General features: G+C 41.5%; 1 protein-coding gene, 17 non-coding genes and 8 pseudogenes across 18 annotated transcripts; 25 read left to right on the top strand and 1 right to left on the bottom strand.

Annotated features, from left to right (window-relative positions):
• Positions 1-64: 64 nt before the first annotated feature.
• On the bottom strand, positions 65-6,973 carry LOC139985025 (uncharacterized). The gene is made up of 7 exons (XM_071999204.1): positions 5,621-6,973; positions 4,710-4,918; positions 3,592-3,910; positions 3,224-3,367; positions 2,816-2,980; positions 1,895-2,180; positions 65-1,637 (listed from the first exon to the last, which is right to left on the bottom strand). Exons 1-7 carry the CDS (start codon positions 6,341-6,343, stop codon positions 235-237), a joined length of 3,249 nt encoding a protein of 1,082 aa, XP_071855305.1. The 5' UTR covers positions 6,344-6,973; the 3' UTR covers positions 65-234.
• A 3,544-nt stretch (positions 6,974-10,517) lies between these two features.
• On the top strand, positions 10,518-10,636 carry LOC139957956 (5S ribosomal RNA). Its single transcript, XR_011789617.1, has one exon. It is a non-coding gene; the product is annotated as a 5S ribosomal RNA (ribosomal RNA).
• Positions 10,637-10,919: 283 nt separating this feature from the next.
• Positions 10,920-11,038, top strand: LOC139957651 (5S ribosomal RNA; annotated as a pseudogene).
• A 76-nt stretch (positions 11,039-11,114) lies between these two features.
• Positions 11,115-11,233, top strand: LOC139957955 (5S ribosomal RNA). The gene has a single exon (XR_011789616.1). It is a non-coding gene; the product is annotated as a 5S ribosomal RNA (ribosomal RNA).
• Positions 11,234-11,309: 76 nt separating this feature from the next.
• On the top strand, positions 11,310-11,428 carry LOC139957954 (5S ribosomal RNA). Its single transcript, XR_011789615.1, has one exon. It is a non-coding gene; the product is annotated as a 5S ribosomal RNA (ribosomal RNA).
• Positions 11,429-11,504: 76 nt separating this feature from the next.
• On the top strand, positions 11,505-11,623 carry LOC139957953 (5S ribosomal RNA). The gene has a single exon (XR_011789614.1). It is a non-coding gene; the product is annotated as a 5S ribosomal RNA (ribosomal RNA).
• Positions 11,624-11,699: 76 nt separating this feature from the next.
• Positions 11,700-11,818, top strand: LOC139955774 (5S ribosomal RNA). Its single transcript, XR_011789004.1, has one exon. It is a non-coding gene; the product is annotated as a 5S ribosomal RNA (ribosomal RNA).
• A 76-nt stretch (positions 11,819-11,894) lies between these two features.
• Positions 11,895-12,013, top strand: LOC139955576 (5S ribosomal RNA). Its single transcript, XR_011788813.1, has one exon. It is a non-coding gene; the product is annotated as a 5S ribosomal RNA (ribosomal RNA).
• A 76-nt stretch (positions 12,014-12,089) lies between these two features.
• LOC139955555 (5S ribosomal RNA) lies at positions 12,090-12,208 on the top strand. Its single transcript, XR_011788792.1, has one exon. It is a non-coding gene; the product is annotated as a 5S ribosomal RNA (ribosomal RNA).
• Positions 12,209-12,284: 76 nt separating this feature from the next.
• Positions 12,285-12,403, top strand: LOC139956847 (5S ribosomal RNA; annotated as a pseudogene).
• A 76-nt stretch (positions 12,404-12,479) lies between these two features.
• On the top strand, positions 12,480-12,598 carry LOC139957951 (5S ribosomal RNA). The gene has a single exon (XR_011789612.1). It is a non-coding gene; the product is annotated as a 5S ribosomal RNA (ribosomal RNA).
• Positions 12,599-12,674: 76 nt separating this feature from the next.
• Positions 12,675-12,793, top strand: LOC139955123 (5S ribosomal RNA). Its single transcript, XR_011788376.1, has one exon. It is a non-coding gene; the product is annotated as a 5S ribosomal RNA (ribosomal RNA).
• Positions 12,794-13,057: 264 nt separating this feature from the next.
• LOC139956132 (5S ribosomal RNA) lies at positions 13,058-13,176 on the top strand (annotated as a pseudogene).
• A 76-nt stretch (positions 13,177-13,252) lies between these two features.
• Positions 13,253-13,371, top strand: LOC139955229 (5S ribosomal RNA). The gene has a single exon (XR_011788475.1). It is a non-coding gene; the product is annotated as a 5S ribosomal RNA (ribosomal RNA).
• A 76-nt stretch (positions 13,372-13,447) lies between these two features.
• On the top strand, positions 13,448-13,566 carry LOC139957950 (5S ribosomal RNA). Its single transcript, XR_011789611.1, has one exon. It is a non-coding gene; the product is annotated as a 5S ribosomal RNA (ribosomal RNA).
• A 446-nt stretch (positions 13,567-14,012) lies between these two features.
• On the top strand, positions 14,013-14,131 carry LOC139957756 (5S ribosomal RNA; annotated as a pseudogene).
• A 76-nt stretch (positions 14,132-14,207) lies between these two features.
• LOC139955773 (5S ribosomal RNA) lies at positions 14,208-14,326 on the top strand. Its single transcript, XR_011789003.1, has one exon. It is a non-coding gene; the product is annotated as a 5S ribosomal RNA (ribosomal RNA).
• A 264-nt stretch (positions 14,327-14,590) lies between these two features.
• Positions 14,591-14,709, top strand: LOC139956131 (5S ribosomal RNA; annotated as a pseudogene).
• A 76-nt stretch (positions 14,710-14,785) lies between these two features.
• LOC139955980 (5S ribosomal RNA) lies at positions 14,786-14,904 on the top strand. Its single transcript, XR_011789205.1, has one exon. It is a non-coding gene; the product is annotated as a 5S ribosomal RNA (ribosomal RNA).
• Positions 14,905-14,980: 76 nt separating this feature from the next.
• On the top strand, positions 14,981-15,099 carry LOC139955130 (5S ribosomal RNA). Its single transcript, XR_011788382.1, has one exon. It is a non-coding gene; the product is annotated as a 5S ribosomal RNA (ribosomal RNA).
• Positions 15,100-15,175: 76 nt separating this feature from the next.
• Positions 15,176-15,294, top strand: LOC139957949 (5S ribosomal RNA). The gene has a single exon (XR_011789610.1). It is a non-coding gene; the product is annotated as a 5S ribosomal RNA (ribosomal RNA).
• A 76-nt stretch (positions 15,295-15,370) lies between these two features.
• Positions 15,371-15,489, top strand: LOC139957327 (5S ribosomal RNA). The gene has a single exon (XR_011789470.1). It is a non-coding gene; the product is annotated as a 5S ribosomal RNA (ribosomal RNA).
• Positions 15,490-15,772: 283 nt separating this feature from the next.
• Positions 15,773-15,891, top strand: LOC139957650 (5S ribosomal RNA; annotated as a pseudogene).
• A 76-nt stretch (positions 15,892-15,967) lies between these two features.
• Positions 15,968-16,086, top strand: LOC139956113 (5S ribosomal RNA; annotated as a pseudogene).
• A 76-nt stretch (positions 16,087-16,162) lies between these two features.
• Positions 16,163-16,281, top strand: LOC139956164 (5S ribosomal RNA). Its single transcript, XR_011789340.1, has one exon. It is a non-coding gene; the product is annotated as a 5S ribosomal RNA (ribosomal RNA).
• A 282-nt stretch (positions 16,282-16,563) lies between these two features.
• On the top strand, positions 16,564-16,682 carry LOC139956130 (5S ribosomal RNA; annotated as a pseudogene).
• The last annotated feature ends 197 nt before the right edge of the window (positions 16,683-16,879 follow it).

Here is a 16,879-nt window from a genome sequence, read left to right as displayed (position 1 = left end):
TAGGTATAGTATTATAGTAGCCAATAGCGCTAAAAACGACTCAAGAACATGTTGCTGACTGTTCAAAGTGGCATTTATTGTACCTCTTGGCTAGCTCATAGTATGTACTACATTTACAATTTTTTATACTGTGACAATGGGCAAGTGTTTTTCACTGCAGCCCAGGAACCATAAATGGTTACATGTATGTTGTCTGGTATGCAACTATGGCAAGCACATGAGGAAGAGCCCATTTTATTTGCCTTTTCTCCTCTGCAGTTCTTCGTCTACGACTCTTTTAAAATGTTCAAAGTCATTGAATACGCCTCCAAATCCCGGGGTTGTGGACTTTCTAGTTCTTGGGCAAAATGTGAACATTTTTTGGTTGCTGGCAGCACATTTTTCTTTTGAAGGTGTGTAGCGCTTTTTTAGCCCACCACACTGTGCTATCTTACACGCAGAACATGGCTTTCTTGATTTGTTTGGCATCACTGGTTTTGGAGTATGGGATTGTGATGGTTTCGATTTATATGTAAATGCTACTTGGCTGGTTGAAGGTTGTAGCAGCACAGATGGTGCCTGGGGCTGTGAAGGTACAACCAATAGTATAGGTGCATTGGATGAACCTGATGGCATAACCTGTGCAGAGGTTGGTCGAGGTTGCAGTTGTCGCAAAGTTGAAGGTGACGCGATTGCACCAGTGGATGATGAAGCAACATGTTCGGTTTCCTCAACATCAAAATCCAATCTCCTTTTTTCATGTCGCCTCTTTCCAGTAATGAGGTCAACCGACGGGTACTGAACTTGAGGTCTGTCTAGAGGTGGAAGTGATGAAGGGAGGGAGGGGGCATCAGGCATAGTTTCGTCTGAGAAGACCCGTTTGTGTGGTTTGACTTTTGGCTGGCAAGTGGCCCTCAAGTTTGCACTCTTAGCTTCCTTTGAAAGCATGTTTGTGACAGACTTGGCATTGATGTTGGGCAGAGGTATCTCTACATTTGACAAAAGTGGATCATCCCTTAGCCTATCCACAATTCTTTTGTAATGGCCTAACACCATGCTAGCCGTCTTCGTGGGTGAGGAGTAGTGACTGACAGAAGGTCTGTTCTTTAACATTTTGATTAATATGTACAGGAGACGGGACTCTTCTGTTATTTGAGACGCCTGTGCGTACCTCATCTGCGCAAATTTTGTTTTCTGAGCAGCACTGCTCTGTGGGTTTTCTGGACCTAGACATCTCCCAAACAAGGTGTACCCCCATTTAGACTGGTACCTTTTCACAAACTTTCGAGCCGATTTGTCATGTTCGTGGAGCAAACTAGCAGCTGTTGCAATCTCCCGTCTCAGAGAAGGAGGCACAATGTGTCTGTTACTGTCATCAGCAAGTTGCAGTAGCAGCAGGGCCAGTCGCTCGACTTCCTCAAACCCGGGGAGATGAAGATGGCGGGGAGACATGAGCACATCCTGTAAAGCAGGACTCTCTTCCTCTTCGACTTGCCTTGATGCACTCAGCACAGAATGCTCTATACTCAATGAATCAATAGGATCCCCATGGTCTTCCTCAGAGGCCAGGTCTCCAACCCCTTCATCTTCACACTCTTCTGAGTCACTCTGCTGGTCCTGATGAGGCTCATCAAGCTCCTGAGACGCTTCTTCATCAACTGGAATAAAAAAATATATATATATCATCTTTTTATATGCAAGCACTAATCCTACTAAGCTTTAGCACACATCTCAACAACGCCTGTTACTATCAATTGTCCTACTGAGCTGCCAATCCCCATGACAGTCCCTCTGCAATGAGAGAAATGCTTATTCTCCCACTTCTAACCTTACCTGCTGCCCTTAACGTTTACATGATTTTATACGGTCACCAACTAGTTTGCCACATCCTCATGATATATTGAATTTACTGTACCTTTCTGAATGTAGTAGTCTCTGGATCTGAAATCTGTTGACTGGTAGTAGGCATACTCCACCCCCAGCAGCTCTTCAGGGCCTTCATCATGCCTCCCAGGATTGGGCATGGGTGCAGCGAAGTTTGGTTCAAAGAGGTGCTCCTTCCCGAATAGGAATTCCGACTGCTGGTTTAAGCGCTGGATTTGGCGGGGGTCCAGACATGTTGTCTTACGTCCTTGGCCACCAGCTACCTTCAGTGTCTCCATTCTTGTATTCCATTGAACTGCAAAGGTGATTAGGTACACCTGCAAATAAAAAAAAAAAACTACCAATGAATCAAATGAATAAATGAGTGTATTGGGTCATTCAAAGAAGTTGGGTACAAATAGGTGCTTTGACTGACTTTGAACATGATGCTGAATTTCAAATAAAAAAGTAGGTGTAATGAAACACCTGAACCGAATTGTACAGTTGCTTATAATAGCGTTTTCGACTTGAATATATTGCGCACTTATATGCATATGTGTTATAACATGATAACACGTGTTATGCTAGAGGCACATTTTATTGCGGCCTGTGTTAAAAAAATATAAAAATATTTTATATTATATAAAAAAATAAATAACAAATATAAGCTCACACCTTTTCGGCTTGGGTGAATGAAAGCCATGTCACTAGAATGACATGGGCATTAATTTCATTTTTAAACTTACCACACAGTATGGGACTAGTTGATGTGATGGAGGTTCGCTAAAGGTTTGTCAAGTTATGTCACAACAAGTGTTCCAGAACTTTATGTGATTTGGGAAACAAATTGTCAAGTATGTCACACATAATTTTAGCACTGCTGCTGCATAAATAGCTTAATCTAACAAAAGCTAGATTCACATGACTGGCATTGACTGACAGTAATCTAGAATGCTACAAGGTTTTTTCTTACCTGGAAAGGCATAATGCCACACCTCTGTGATGGGACTGCATTCACCATGTGAGCATGTAGGCCCTCCAACGAGTTGCTTCCTCTCCGACACCTGTACTTGTTCAACTGGATGCCATTTAGAGTCACCTCTCTAGTAGTGACGTAGAGTGAAATGTTAGGTGGGTCCTGAAAATAAAAAGAATGAATGAATTCACTAATAAATGATTTCTTATTATTTGTGATATTTAAATATTTTTGATCAGATTAGCTCAGTCAGTAGAATTCCCCTCCCCTCCTTCACGAGGGAGGGGCATGTTGATCAATCATAACAGATTGATCTCTGGCAACCTTTGGTCTCTCCTTTTGGTGCAACTTTCTTGCATCACCAACAACTGATGACTGTTTTGTACCTATAAACAATGAGCTCACCTGCATACAACTAAGATGTTTACTGGCCGTCGCCCATTGAGCATCAACTGCTTCTGTGGACTTGAACAGAGGTATGCCATCAATATCCAGGCCAGCTGGTCCCTTGAACTCCTGCAAAATGGCCTCTATGGCACACGCACTCTCCTGCAAAATAATAAATGTTCAAATTAAAAAAAAGAGCCTTAAAGATAATTCAGATCAAGACTCACTGGTCTAATTCTAATGACAATGTAAACAAAAGAAACGATTGCCACTTTAGATTTATGATGTCATTTACGATGTCAGTATCAATTGCATATCAGGTGACACTGCCCTCCTTCAGCTTTGTTATGGACACTGTTTATCCATGCACAATAAAAGCAGCTTACCTCTACCCCTCGGGTTATGCGTCGAACATACGACTTCAGCTGGTGTGGCTTCACAAAAGGCAGCATCTGTTCATCTGAGTACTGGGAATAAATCTCATTGCCATTACGAATTGCTCGGACCAGCAGCAGCATGTCCTCTTTATTGTAGGCTAGGATGGCCCCGGCGAGTGCAGACATAAACATACCATACTTGGAGTGTGTTTGTTTAATCACTACTGTGTCCCATCGATGGAGCCAGTGTCTGATATCTAGGCGCACCACCATTCCCTCGTCTGTCCAGTCTTGAAATAAGGATTCCAGCCACGAAGTCCCACCATCTCTAGAACAGAAAAAAAAATTACAGATCATTCAGAACATTTCTTTATCCAGGGCAATTTCATTTCTGTACATATATTAATTCTTTAATTTAATTAACCAACATTTTATCTTATTCTAAAATGTCTTTGTGGACTGACATACAACCTGAATAAAATATATCAGGACGATGTAGAATGCCATGAGTGTAATAACTGAATTTCCAGTCTGCGGGGACACTGTAGACTGGGTTGCATTAGCTTTTAGGGTGGTTTGAGTTGTAATAAAATTTCGAAATGACAGCTTAAATTACAGAAATTATGAATCATTAACATCTGCCTGCATTATCAAGAAATTTAGCGATTTCTGTCGGTCAATATTGTGAACTTATCGTGATCACAGATGTGTTCATCAGCGACACTACTCTGCAATGCATGTACTTGAGATACGATACCCATGTTTGTTTATTGACAAAGCACATGCCGACAAGATGTAATTTGTCACCTCTAATGACAACCCAAAATAGCTCCTGGTGAAACATACCCAAATGCAACAGCTGATATAGCAGCAGATGACCCATCACCACACACCAATGTTACAGAGCACCTATTTGAGATACGATGACCAGGCATGTTGTACGGCACATGTCAAGACGGGAACATCTCTCCCCTTTAGTCACCACTTACGACAACCCCATATAGCACCCAGTGTGACATCCAATGCAACAGCTGGTATGGCAGTAGCCAAACATGCCTAATGACACAGTATGTGTGAATGGGTGCATCACAGTCAGGAGTTTCATTCCACGAAGGCATTTTACCCACCTACAGCAGTTGTTGTCTGCGTAAAGAATCTTCGGGGCAGGAGCATTAGCCCGCTTGAAACGTGCCACCAGTCCACTTGCCATTCTTTCGTAGCTTCCTTCTGATTCAGATGCAACCACTACCGTCGTCAAGAACTGACCCCACTCATTCAGAACGCTTGTCACATACTGCATGGTACCCTGGCCATCACCGTGTATTTTCTTTAGGATCTGTAAAAAATAACATTAACAGAGTTAATATTTCAAGCAATGTGGGAGATGTTGAATGGGGAAGGGTGAGACCCCCCCCCCCAACTGCTATTGGAAATGAACCATCAATATCCTCCTGACATGAAGGAGAGAAGAGAAAAATTAAAAGCTAAAGGAAGAGAGATAAGAGAATTAAATCCAGTTTGATGATATGTAATTTCTGAAGATCGTTTAAAGGGGAGGCAAGGACAGTTGAAGAAGGCCTGTTTGTTCCAGATTCATGCTGTGTGAGGAAACAATGAGTTAGCAGACGAGTCACTATATAACTATATAAATATATAACTCCTTGCAGGCGAGTTTCAGTCCAGCATGGCCTTTTAATGCAATTCTTACATAAAACTGTTGCTTTCTTTATCTGTACCAGTGCCGGATTGGTGTCACCATTGCAAATTAGCACAAATTCAGTTATATGGTCAGACATCACAGAAAGCACTTGTGCAGCACACATGGATGGGACTAAGGAATAGCTACATTTAAGCATATAAACACTGAATGGAGTTTTGTGGCTTAGCAGCTTATGCATATATGTGATCATTATACTCCATCGGTATGAACCGTTTACCTTGTCCACAAAAGAAGATAAGCATAGCTGGAACCAACACACTACCATAATGGAATTTTTTGTTGACAAACCGTTAAGCACATACTTTAAAAAGAAGTTACCTGTTTAGTCCCATCAATGCACAGGATTTCTCCAGTGACACTGAGAATGGAGGCTCTGTAGTCCGGCATCCTCTCCATCTCCATGACCAAATGGGCCCGGCGCAGCACTCTGGGAGAGGGTACGGGAGTCTGAGGGAGTGGTGGAGTGTAGCTGCCTGGAGGTTTCAAATAGGACAAGATCCCTTGCTGAGAGGCAGTGCTGGCTGTATGAGCCTGGTACAAGAGAGTCTGGTACAGGTCCCTCCTTCCAGCATACCACTCATCATGGCCCTGTTGTATCAGCCTGTGGACCTTGGCCATGGACACAGCATTGAGTCTGTCACTGAGAAGGGTAACTACACTCTTATCAATTGCCCTCTTTCCACAAATAACTGCAGGGAACATGCTTCGAACAGCCGGTGCAAGGGACAGTAAGATATGTGGACTGTATGCATGCCACCTGTACTGCTGCTGTTGTGTTGTCTCCTCTTCATCAGTGTCAGGGTCCACATTCTCTCCAATTGCCTTACGCTGCTTCATGCAATGGATACACTGCAATCGCTCTGTCAGCAAAGTGTAATGGTAACTGAGGCCACATACTTGCCTGGCGTAGTTACCAAAACCGCTTTTTGCCAAGTAGCTACCAGGTGGAGCAGGGCAGTTGGGGTTTGGACACCTTATTTTCACTTCCAAGACACCAACAGGCCTCCAGAAGATAACAGGTGTTGTGAAGAAGGACAGCATGTTTGGTAGTAATCCCTTGATTGATGTAGGGACAGGCGGGGGGTTGAACTGTATTTTGTCCTTGAACACCTTGCGCTGCACCAACACACCCTTGGCATTCTGATATGGCTTTGCGGGCTGAAAAATTCCAAACTGATCATCACCTTTGATCCATTTGATGTTTGGAGCGCAGATGCCCTGCACATGTTGGGGGGGATCATCCCAGAACGTCTGCCAGCCCTCCAGAAGAATAGCTTCTCCTGGCGAGGAAGATGTTTGAGCAGCGGATGAAGATGCAGAGTCGTCTGAGCTCCTTGTGGCCGCAGCTGATGGTGTAACAAGTTTCCCAACTGTGGTTATCTCTGTTGATACAGCAACCTCTGACTGTTGGAGAACATTCTCTGAAAAGACAATAATAAGACAAGTGTTTTATGTATTTGAATGAAATGTGTGTAATTAATAGCGGACTCTGTGTTCAGTAGGTTACACATATTACCTCCCCGACAGACAATTGTGTAACATTGTGTGGGATAGAGGTGGAGTGTAAGGCATTATCAGCTTCTGATTGGTAAATTTATCCACATTTGAGCTAGCGTTCCAGGAAAAAAGGCTGTGTCCTCTCAAGTTACACCTGGTCAATGGCAAATCAAGTCAGGCCTCTGACTAATTAAACCTAATGTCCTAACAGGAGTGATAATTTAAGAGTTGTATAAATAAATAAAAAATAATAAATAAAAATATATAAAAATTATGATAAATAAATAAATAAATAATAAATAAAATATAAAATAAAATAAAAAATAAAATAAAATAAAAAAATAATAAATAAATACATAAATAAATAAATAAATAAATAAATAAATAAATAAATAAATAAATAAATAAATAAATAAAATAAACAAAATAAAATTATCATACCTGCAGCAGCCAGCAGATCAGCATCTTCCAGATAGTCTTGTGCAAACGGATCAGATTCTGCACTGGCCTGAGCCTTCTCTCTTTCCTGCTTCTGCAATCAAAGAATGAAAGAGGCATAGGCCATTAGATCTGATTGGCTTATCAGAATATGCCCAGAATATACCCTGCCTGTGGTAGGAGGCAACTAATGGGGGTACTTGAACAATATTAGAAAGACAATTTGAACGACAATTTATAACACACATGCTGATGTGTCGTTAAACAGGTCTACATTCTACACGGTACTTACTTCCAGTGCAGCCACTACCAATTTATTTGTGCATATTAGTGTAAGGCAGGCGAGTCTGTTGGGGGTTGGACCGTTGGGAGTATTTTATTCTGGAGGGGTGGTTCGCAGGTATGTCTGGGGGCACTCGGACAATGCCACCTGCGATGATTCCTAGGAAATATCCTCAAGGGAAACTTAAGGGGCAATTGATTTTCTGTCAACAATGGTATCAACAGTTTAAGTTATCTCTAAACTACACAGAAAATGAAATCAACTGTCATGAAAGGAAAAGAAGAGAGCAAAATGATAATAACAGGTTACCAGAGAATAAATTTCATCACATGACATTGCAAAATGCTACTTAAATTTGCTACATTGCTTAGACTGCTACATTTTTTGTGTAGTGCTAGCAGTCAAATATAAGAACTTGAACATCATACATTGTACACAATATTTTGTTTACTCCTTATTCCTTTACCTTCAAGCGTCTGTCAATCAGCACCATAACCTCCGGAAACTGTTCAGCCAGGTCCCATAGTCTTTCTTTCTGCCACTTGAGCAATGGGATGGTTTCCCCAGTTCGCTTGAATTCTGACAGAATGAACACAACCCATCCAACGTCATTTTCCAGAAGCCATTTGAAGGTTTGGCCGGCATACTTTCCAAAGTTGATGACAATGTTACATGTCCATAGAGTCCCTCCTGTTTTTTTGGCTGCAGCCTCAGCAGTGCCTGGATTCAGCCAGACATCATCAACTGGTTCACTTTGGCGCTTTGCTACCTGAGAAGCGTGTTCAGTGCACTTGAGTTTTGCTTCACCGCGTGAGAACAAGCGAATCACAGGATACTGGTGCTGTTGCTTATGTTTTGTTAGTGACTGTTTCAATGCAAATGTTTTGTTACAGACTTGGCATTCAAAACTGTGTGTTTGGTGACTCTTCATATGCCGTGTCAAATTGGATTTCACGTTGAATGTCTGACGGCACACCTGGCATCTGTGACCCAGCTCCATGTTCACCTGAAAAAAACACACAATTAAAACACTCTATTAAAGCAATTAGCTGCAGTAGTGGGTATTGGTTTTCAATAATGGGTAATCTACACAGGTCTGGAAACTAAGTGGAAAGTTGAGTTAATGTTCACCTTTTAAAACAAATACAAATGAGTGATACCTATGCAAACTTCCATTTTTTGGCAATAATTTGACCCCTAGGACTAAAGTCAATGGTACAAGTATAGCGCCCTGCCTTTGTACAGTATCTGAATAACTGAGTCAGTGTTAATGTAATGGTTTTGGTTTAAACTTGAAACCTACTTAGCCTTCTTTGTTCTAGCATGTAGCCACTCTTGCATTTTCAAAAAATAACTATGGAGGCTAGGCTGTGTCTGACAACAACCAAGGCTGGCCTTAAAGCCTAGATGGGGATATACAGTATGACCCTCAAAATTGTTGCTTATATGACTTTCATTAATATTGTGACAAAATTCCCTGTCATGTAGGCTGTAGCACTGTCAGTACTTCCACATGGATGTAATTGTCACTTATTGTCAGTTATTTTTCACCGGCATGGGGAAGTTGTGGTAAAATAAAAAGGTTATATATTTGAACATAATTGATTATGAATTTAGGTTAATATTAAAGATGAGAACATTTAAACTAGAATTCATGACATGTACTTGATTTGCAATTTTGCACATATTCATGCACAAGGCAAAATATGATGCAAAAAATGCAGAGTGCCAAATCAGGAACGTTGCCGAGTGAGGGTTTTTGCATAACCGGTACTTATGGAATAGCCGGCCTAAAACTTGTAGTAGTCTGAGGCTATGTAAATAGATGCGAAAAATATACATATGATTTATGTTACATGGAATTCTGTTTCAGTTATGGCGACTGGAGGTTCAATTCAATGGCAGAAACTGCAACAAGTGTCTTGACTGTCGCTTTTAATTGTTACTACAATACTGTACTTTTTACGCAGCTTGAGAGTGACGCTCTGTCTGCCGCATTGTAAGCTGCTACTCTTGTGATAATAAATGCTGCCATTGATATTTTGGGTCATGTAACAATTTTGAAGAAAACATTCCATGGAATTTTCCTCTAAGTTTTCATCACCATATGATCAACGGCATCCAATCCCTCCTGGGAGAGGTACCCCTAACCTGTTTTCTGAACCCTTACCTTGATTTTAAACACATTTAAATCTTTTACAGACTTAGATAGACCTAACCGTACTGTTGTCACTAGCCTACTCAGTCAGAAGTGTGTTCCTTAGGCTAGGGGGCTAGATTGGCAAAAAGCTAATTTAAAAACATTTAATGCATGAATTTTCAGTAATTTAGGTCAATAAATTCAAACATAAGAACATTTGAATTAGAATTGCAAGAACCGATTTGCAATTTTACCTGCGCAAGGCGAAATTTTAGGCAAAAAAGCGGAGTCGTTCGATGGTTCTTCGCGTAACTGGTACTTATGCCTATAGTTAAGGCCTAAGACTTGTCGGCTAGAATGAAGCTAAGTTAGGTCTAAACGCGCGATAAGAATACTTACGATTTATGTTACATGGATTTCTGATTAACTTTCAGCTTTGGCGAGGTTCGATTCAACGATAAAATCTGCGACAGGTGTCTATTTCTTGCTTTATGATAAAATTGTGCTTTATATGTGACTTGCACGCAGTGGGTTGGTCGTTCGCAAAAAAGTTTTAAGTAGACCAGCAGATGACGTAATTTACGTAGTTTAAATGGTGCTCAACCATTGGTCTGTTGAACGCTCAACGGCGCTCAACCATTAGTCTGTTGAGCACTGTCAACGAGAAAGTTGAGCAGTGATTGGTCTGTTCAGCGCTCAACGTCGCTCAACCATTGGTCTGTTGAGCACCAGATAAGTACTTGGAAGGGTATTTGCTTGGGAATACTGGGTGCCGTAGGCTTTTATTTTCCTAATTGATAACACTATGTTGCCACGACGATGAAAAATTGAAATGGCCTACATTGACCTCTTGTTATGTCTACGGCCATATCACGTTGACTATACCGGTTCTCGTCCGATCACCGAAGTCAAGCAACGTAGAGCGCAGTCAGTACTTGGATGGGTGACCGCCTGGGAATACTGGGTGCCGTAGGCTTTTATTTTCACAATTGATAACACTATGTTGCCACGACGATGAGAAATTGAAATGGCCTACATTGTCTTGCCACAAGGAAAGTGTCTTGACAGAAGGAAAGCGATTTGAAAATCAAATATATTAGTAAATAACTCGATTGTTTTTATATATGATCATTTTATACATATATATGTAAAATATAGATTAACATAATATATATTAAATCCATTCATGTATAATATATATATTAAGTGCACTCATCATAACCTACCAAACAAGTAGCCTACATTTCACCTCCTAGAATGTCTACGGCCACATCACGATGACTATACCGGTTCTCGTCCGATCAGGTAAGTCAAGCAACGTAGAGCGCAGTCAGTACTTGGATGGGTGACCGCCTGGGAATACTGGGTGCCGTAGGCTTTTATTTTCCTAATTGATAACACTATGTTGCCACGACGATGAAAAATTGAAATGGCCTACATTGACCTCTTGTTATGTCTACGGCCATATCACGTTGACTATACCGGTTCTCGTCCGATCACCGAAGTCAAGCAACGTAGAGCGCAGTCAGTACTTGGATGGGTGACCGCCTGGGAATACTGGGTGCCGTAGGCTTTTATTTTCACAATTGATAACACTATGTTGCCACGACGATGAAAAATTGAAATGGCCTTCATTGAACTTTTGTTATGTCTACGGCCATATCACGTTGACTATACCGGTTCTCGTCCGATCACCGAAGTCAAGCAACGTAGAGCGCAGTCAGTACTTGGATGGGTGACCGCCTGGGAATACTGGGTGCCGTAGGCTTTTATTTTCCTAATTGATAACACTATGTTGCCACGACGATGAAAAATTCAAAGGGCCTTCATTGACCTCTTGTTATGTCTACGGCCATATCACGTTGACTATACCGGTTCTCGTCCGATCACCGAAGTCAAGCAACGTAGAGCGCAGTCAGTACTTGGATGGGTGACCGCCTGGGAATACTGGGTGCCGTAGGCTTTTATTTTCCTAATTGACAACACTATGTTGCCACGACGATGAGAAATTGAAATGGCCTACATTGACCTCTTGTTATGTCTACGGCCATATCACGTTGACTATACCGGTTCTCGTCCGATCACCGAAGTCAAGCAACGTAGAGCGCAGTCAGTACTTGGATGGGTGACCGCCTGGAAATACTGGGTGCCGTAGGCTTTTATTTTCCTAATTGACAACACTATGTTGCCACGACGATGAGAAATTGAAATGGCCTCCATTGACCTCTTGTTATGTCTACGGCCATATCACGTTGACTATACCGGTTCTCGTCCGATCACCGAAGTCAAGCAACGTAGAGCGCAGTCCGTACTTGGATGGGTGACCGCCTGGGAATACTGGGTGCCGTAGGCTTTTATTTTCACAATTGATAACACTATGTTGCCACGACGATGAGAAATTGAAATGGCCTACATTGACCTGTTGTTATGTCTACGGCCATATCACGTTGACTATACCGGTTCTCGTCCGATCACCGAAGTCAAGCAACGTAGAGCGCAGTCAGTACTTGGATGGATGACCGCCTGGGAATACTGGGTGCCGTAGGCTTTTATTTTCACAATTGATAACACTATGTTGCCACGACGATGAGAAAATCAAATGGCCTCCATTGACCTGTTGTTATGTCTACGGCCATATCACGTTGACTATACCGGTTCTCGTCCGATCACCGAAGTCAAGCAAGGTAGAGCGCAGTCAGTACTTGGATGGGTGACCGCCTGGGATTACTGGGTGCCGTAGGCTTTTATTTTCCTAATTGATAACACTATGTTGCCACGACGATGAAAAATTGAAATGGCCTACATTGACCTCTTGTTATGTCTACGGCCATATCACGTTGACTATACCGGTTCTCGTCCGATCACCGAAGTCAAGCAACGTAGAGCGCAGTCAGTACTTGGATGGGTGACCGCCTGGGAATACTGGGTGCCGTAGGCTTTTATTTTCCTAATTGATAACACTATGTTGCCACGACGATGAAAAATTCAAAGGGCCTTCATTGACCTCTTGTTATGTCTACGGCCATATCACGTTGACTATACCGGTTCTCGTCCGATCACCGAAGTCAAGCAACGTAGAGCGCAGTCAGTACTTGGATGGGTGACCGCCTGGGAGTACTGGGTGCCGTAGGCTTTTATTTTCCTAATTGATAACACTATGTTGCCACGACGATGAGAAATTGAAATGGCCTACATTGACTTCCCACAAGGAAAGCGATTTGAAAATCGAATATATTAATAAATAACTACTTTGTTTTTATGTATTAGAATTTTCTGCATATATATGTAAAATATAGATTAACATAATATATATTAAATCCATTCATGTATAATATATATATTAAATCCACTCATCATAACCTACCACACAAGTAGCCTGCATTTCACCTCTTGTAATGTCTACGGCCACATCACGTTGACTATACCGGTTCTCGTCCGATCACCGAAGTCAAGCAACGTAGAGCGCAGTCAGTACTTGGATGGATGACCGCCTGGGAATACTGGGTGCCGTAGGCTTTTATTTTCACAATTGATAACACTATGTTGCCACGACGATGAGAAATTGAAATGGCCTCCATTGACCTCTTGTTATGTCTACGGCCATATCACGTTGACTATACCGGTTCTCGTCCGATCACCGAAGTCAAGCAAGGTAGAGCGCAGTAAGTACTTGGATGGGTGACCGCCTGGGAATACTGGGTGCCGTAGGCTTTTATTTTCCTAATTGATAACACTATGTTGCCACGACGATGAAAAATTGAAATGGCCTACATTGACCTCTTGTTATGTCTACGGCCATATCACGTTGACTATACCGGTTCTCGTCCGATCACCGAAGTCAAGCAACGTAGAGCGCAGTCAGTACTTGGATGGGTGACCGCCTGGGAATACTGGGTGCCGTAGGCTTTTATTTTCACAATTGATAACACTATGTTGCCACGACGATGAGAAATTGAAATGGCCTACATTGTCTTGCCACAAGGAAAGTGTCTTGACAGAAGGAAAGCGATTTGAAAATCAAATATATTAGTAAATAACTCGATTGTTTTTATATATGATCACATATTGAAGCGTTTATGTATTGTTATTAACATTACTTTCACTATTTTCTATCTTTTCTTCATGGGAGTCTTCTGTTTTGTTAAGCCAGCATAGGCTTTTCAGAAGACTTCCATTCACATTGTAATATTTATGTGAAAAAACAAATAAATGAATGAATGATCATTTTATACATATATATGTAAAATATAGATTAACATAATATATATTAAATCCATTCATGTATAATATATATATTAAGTGCACTCATCATAACCTACCAAACAAGTAGCCTACATTTCACCTCCTAGAATGTCTACGGCCATATCACGATGACTATACCGGTTCTCGTCCTATCAGGTAAGTCAAGCAACGTAGAGCGCAGTCAGTACTTGGATGGGTGACCGCCTGGGAATACTGGGTGCCGTAGGCTTTTATTTTCCTAATTGATAACACTATGTTGCCACGACGATGAGAAATTCAAGTGGCCTCCATTGACCTCTTGTTATGTCTACGGCCATATCACGTTGACTATACCGGTTCTCGTCCGATCACCGAAGTCAAGCAACGTAGAGCGCAGTCAGTACTTGGATGGGTGACCGCCTGGAAATACTGGGTGCCGTAGGCTTTTATTTTCCTAATTGATAACACTATGTTGCCACGACGATGAGAAATTGAAATGGCCTACATTGTCTTGCCACAAGGAAAGCGATTTGAAAATCGAATATATTAATAAATAATTACTTTGTTTTTATGTATTAGAATTTTCTACATATATATGTAAAATATAGATTAACATAATATATATTAAATTTATTCATGTATAATATATATATTAGATCCACTCATCATAACCTACCACACAAGTAGCCTGCATTTCACCTATTGTAATGTCTACGGCCACATCACGTTGACTATACCGGTTCTCGTCCGATCACCGAAGTCAAGCAACGTAGAGCGCAGTCAGTACTTGGATGGATGACCGCCTGGGAATACTGGGTGCCGTAGGCTTTTATTTTCACAATTGATAACACTATGTTGCCACGACGTCGAGAAATTCAAGTGGCCTCCATTGACCTCTTGTTATGTCTACGGCCATATCACGTTGACTATACCGGTTCTCGTCCGATCACAGAAGTCAAGCAACGTAGAGCGCAGTCAGTACTTGGATGGGTGACCGCCTGGGAATACTGGGTGCCGTAGGCTTTTATTTTCCTAATTGATAACACTATGTTGCCACGACGATGAAAAATTGAAATGGCCTTCATTGACCTGTTGTTATGTCTACGGCCATATCACGTTGACTATACCGGTTCTCGTCCGATCACCGAAGTTAAGCAACGTAGAGCGCAGTCAATACTTGGATGGGTGACCGCCTGGGAATACTGGGTGCCGTAGGCTTTTATTTTCCTAATTGATAACACTATGTTGCCACGACGATGAAAAATTCAAAGGGCCTTCATTGACCTCTTGTTATGTCTACGGCCATATCACGTTGACTATACCGGTTCTCGTCCGATCACCGAAGTCAAGCAACGTAGAGCGCAGTCAGTACTTGGATGGGTGACCGCCTGGGAATACTGGGTGCCGTAGGCTTTTATTATCCTAATTGATAACACTTTGTTGCCACGACGATGAAAAATTGAAATGGCCTTCATTGACCTGTTGTTATGTCTACGGCCATATCACGTTGACTATACCGGTTCTCGTCCGATCACCGAAGTTAAGCAACGTAGAGCGCAGTCAGTACTTGGATGGGTGACCGCCTGGGAATACTGGGTGCCGTAGGCTTTTATTTTCACAATTGATAACACTATGTTGCCATGACGATGAGAAATTGAAATGGCCTACATTGTCTTGCCACAAGGAAAGTGTCTTGACAGAAGGAAAGCGATTTGAAAATCAAATATATTAGTAAATAACTCGATTGTTTTTATATATGATCATTTTATACATATATATGTAAAATATAGATTAACATAATATATATTAAATCCATTCATGTATAATATATATATTAAGTGCACTCATCATAACCTACCAAACAAGTAGCCTACATTTCACTTCCTAGAATGTCTACGGCCACATCACGATGACTATACCGGTTCTCGTCCGATCAGGTAAGTCAAGCAACGTAGAGCGCAGTCAGTACTTGGATGGGTGACCGCCTGGGAATACTGGGTGCCGTAGGCTTTTATTTTCACAATTGATAACACTATGTTGCCACGACGATGAGAAAGTGAAATGGCCTACATTGACCTCTTGTTATGTCTACGGCCATATCACGTTGACTATACCGGTTCTCGTCCGATCACCGAAGTCAAGCAACGTAGAGCGCAGTCAGTACTTGGATGGGTGACCGCCTGGGATTACTGGGTGCCGTAGGCTTTTATTTTCCTAATTGATAACACTATGTTGCCACGCGGATGAGAAAGTGAAATGGCCTACATTGACCTGTTGTTATGTCTACGGCCATATCACGTTGACTATACCGGTTCTCGTCCGATCACCGAAGTTAAGCAACGTAGAGCGCAGTCAGTACTTGGATGGGTGACCGCCTGGGAATACTGGGTGCCGTAGGCTTTTATTTTCACAATTGATAACACTATGTTGCCACGACGATGAGAAATTGAAATGGCCTACATTGTCATGCCACAAGGAAAGTGTCTTGACAGAAGGAAAGCGATTTGAAAATCAAATATATTAGTAAATAACTCGATTGTTTTTATATATGATCATTTTATACATATATATGTAAAATATAGAAAAACATAATATATATTAAATCCATTCATGTATAATATATATATTAAATCCACTCATCATAACCTACCACACAAGTAGCCTGCATTCACCTCTTGTAATGTCTACGGCCACATCACGTTGACTATACCGGTTCTCGTCCGATCACCGAAGTCAAGCAACGTAGAGCGCAGTCAGTACTTGGATGGATGACCGCCTGGGAATACTGGGTGCCGTAGGCTTTTATTTTCACAATTGATAACACTATGTTGCCACGACGATGAGAAATTGAAATGGCCTACATTGTCTTGCCACAAGGAAAGTGTCTTGACAGAAGGAAAGCGATTTGAAAATCAAATATATTAGTAAATAACTCGATTGTTTTTATATATGATCATTTTATACATATATATGTAAAATATAGATTAACATAATATAT

This window comes from Apostichopus japonicus, chromosome 17 (genome assembly GCF_037975245.1).
Source record: "Apostichopus japonicus isolate 1M-3 chromosome 17, ASM3797524v1, whole genome shotgun sequence".
Taxonomy (NCBI): Eukaryota; Metazoa; Echinodermata; class Holothuroidea; order Aspidochirotida; family Stichopodidae; genus Apostichopus; species Apostichopus japonicus.
Note: the sequence above shows the minus strand (reverse complement) of the source record. Positions and strands in the feature narration are given on the sequence as shown.

What these genes read in the sequence shown, in the direction of transcription:
- LOC139985025 (XM_071999204.1), bottom strand. Translation starts at nt 6,343, where the DNA reads ATGCTGTCCTTCTTCACAACACCTGTTATCTTCTGGAGGCCTGTTGGT. An exon ending in GCATTGATGGGACTAAACAG is followed by an intron (nt 4,919 to 5,620) that starts GTAACTTCTTTT and finishes TATTTTTTACAG; the next exon opens with ATCCTAAAGAAAATACACGG. An exon ending in GTGGCATTATGCCTTTCCAG is followed by an intron (nt 2,181 to 2,815) that starts GTAAGAAAAAAC and finishes TTTTATTTGCAG; the next exon opens with GTGTACCTAATCACCTTTGC.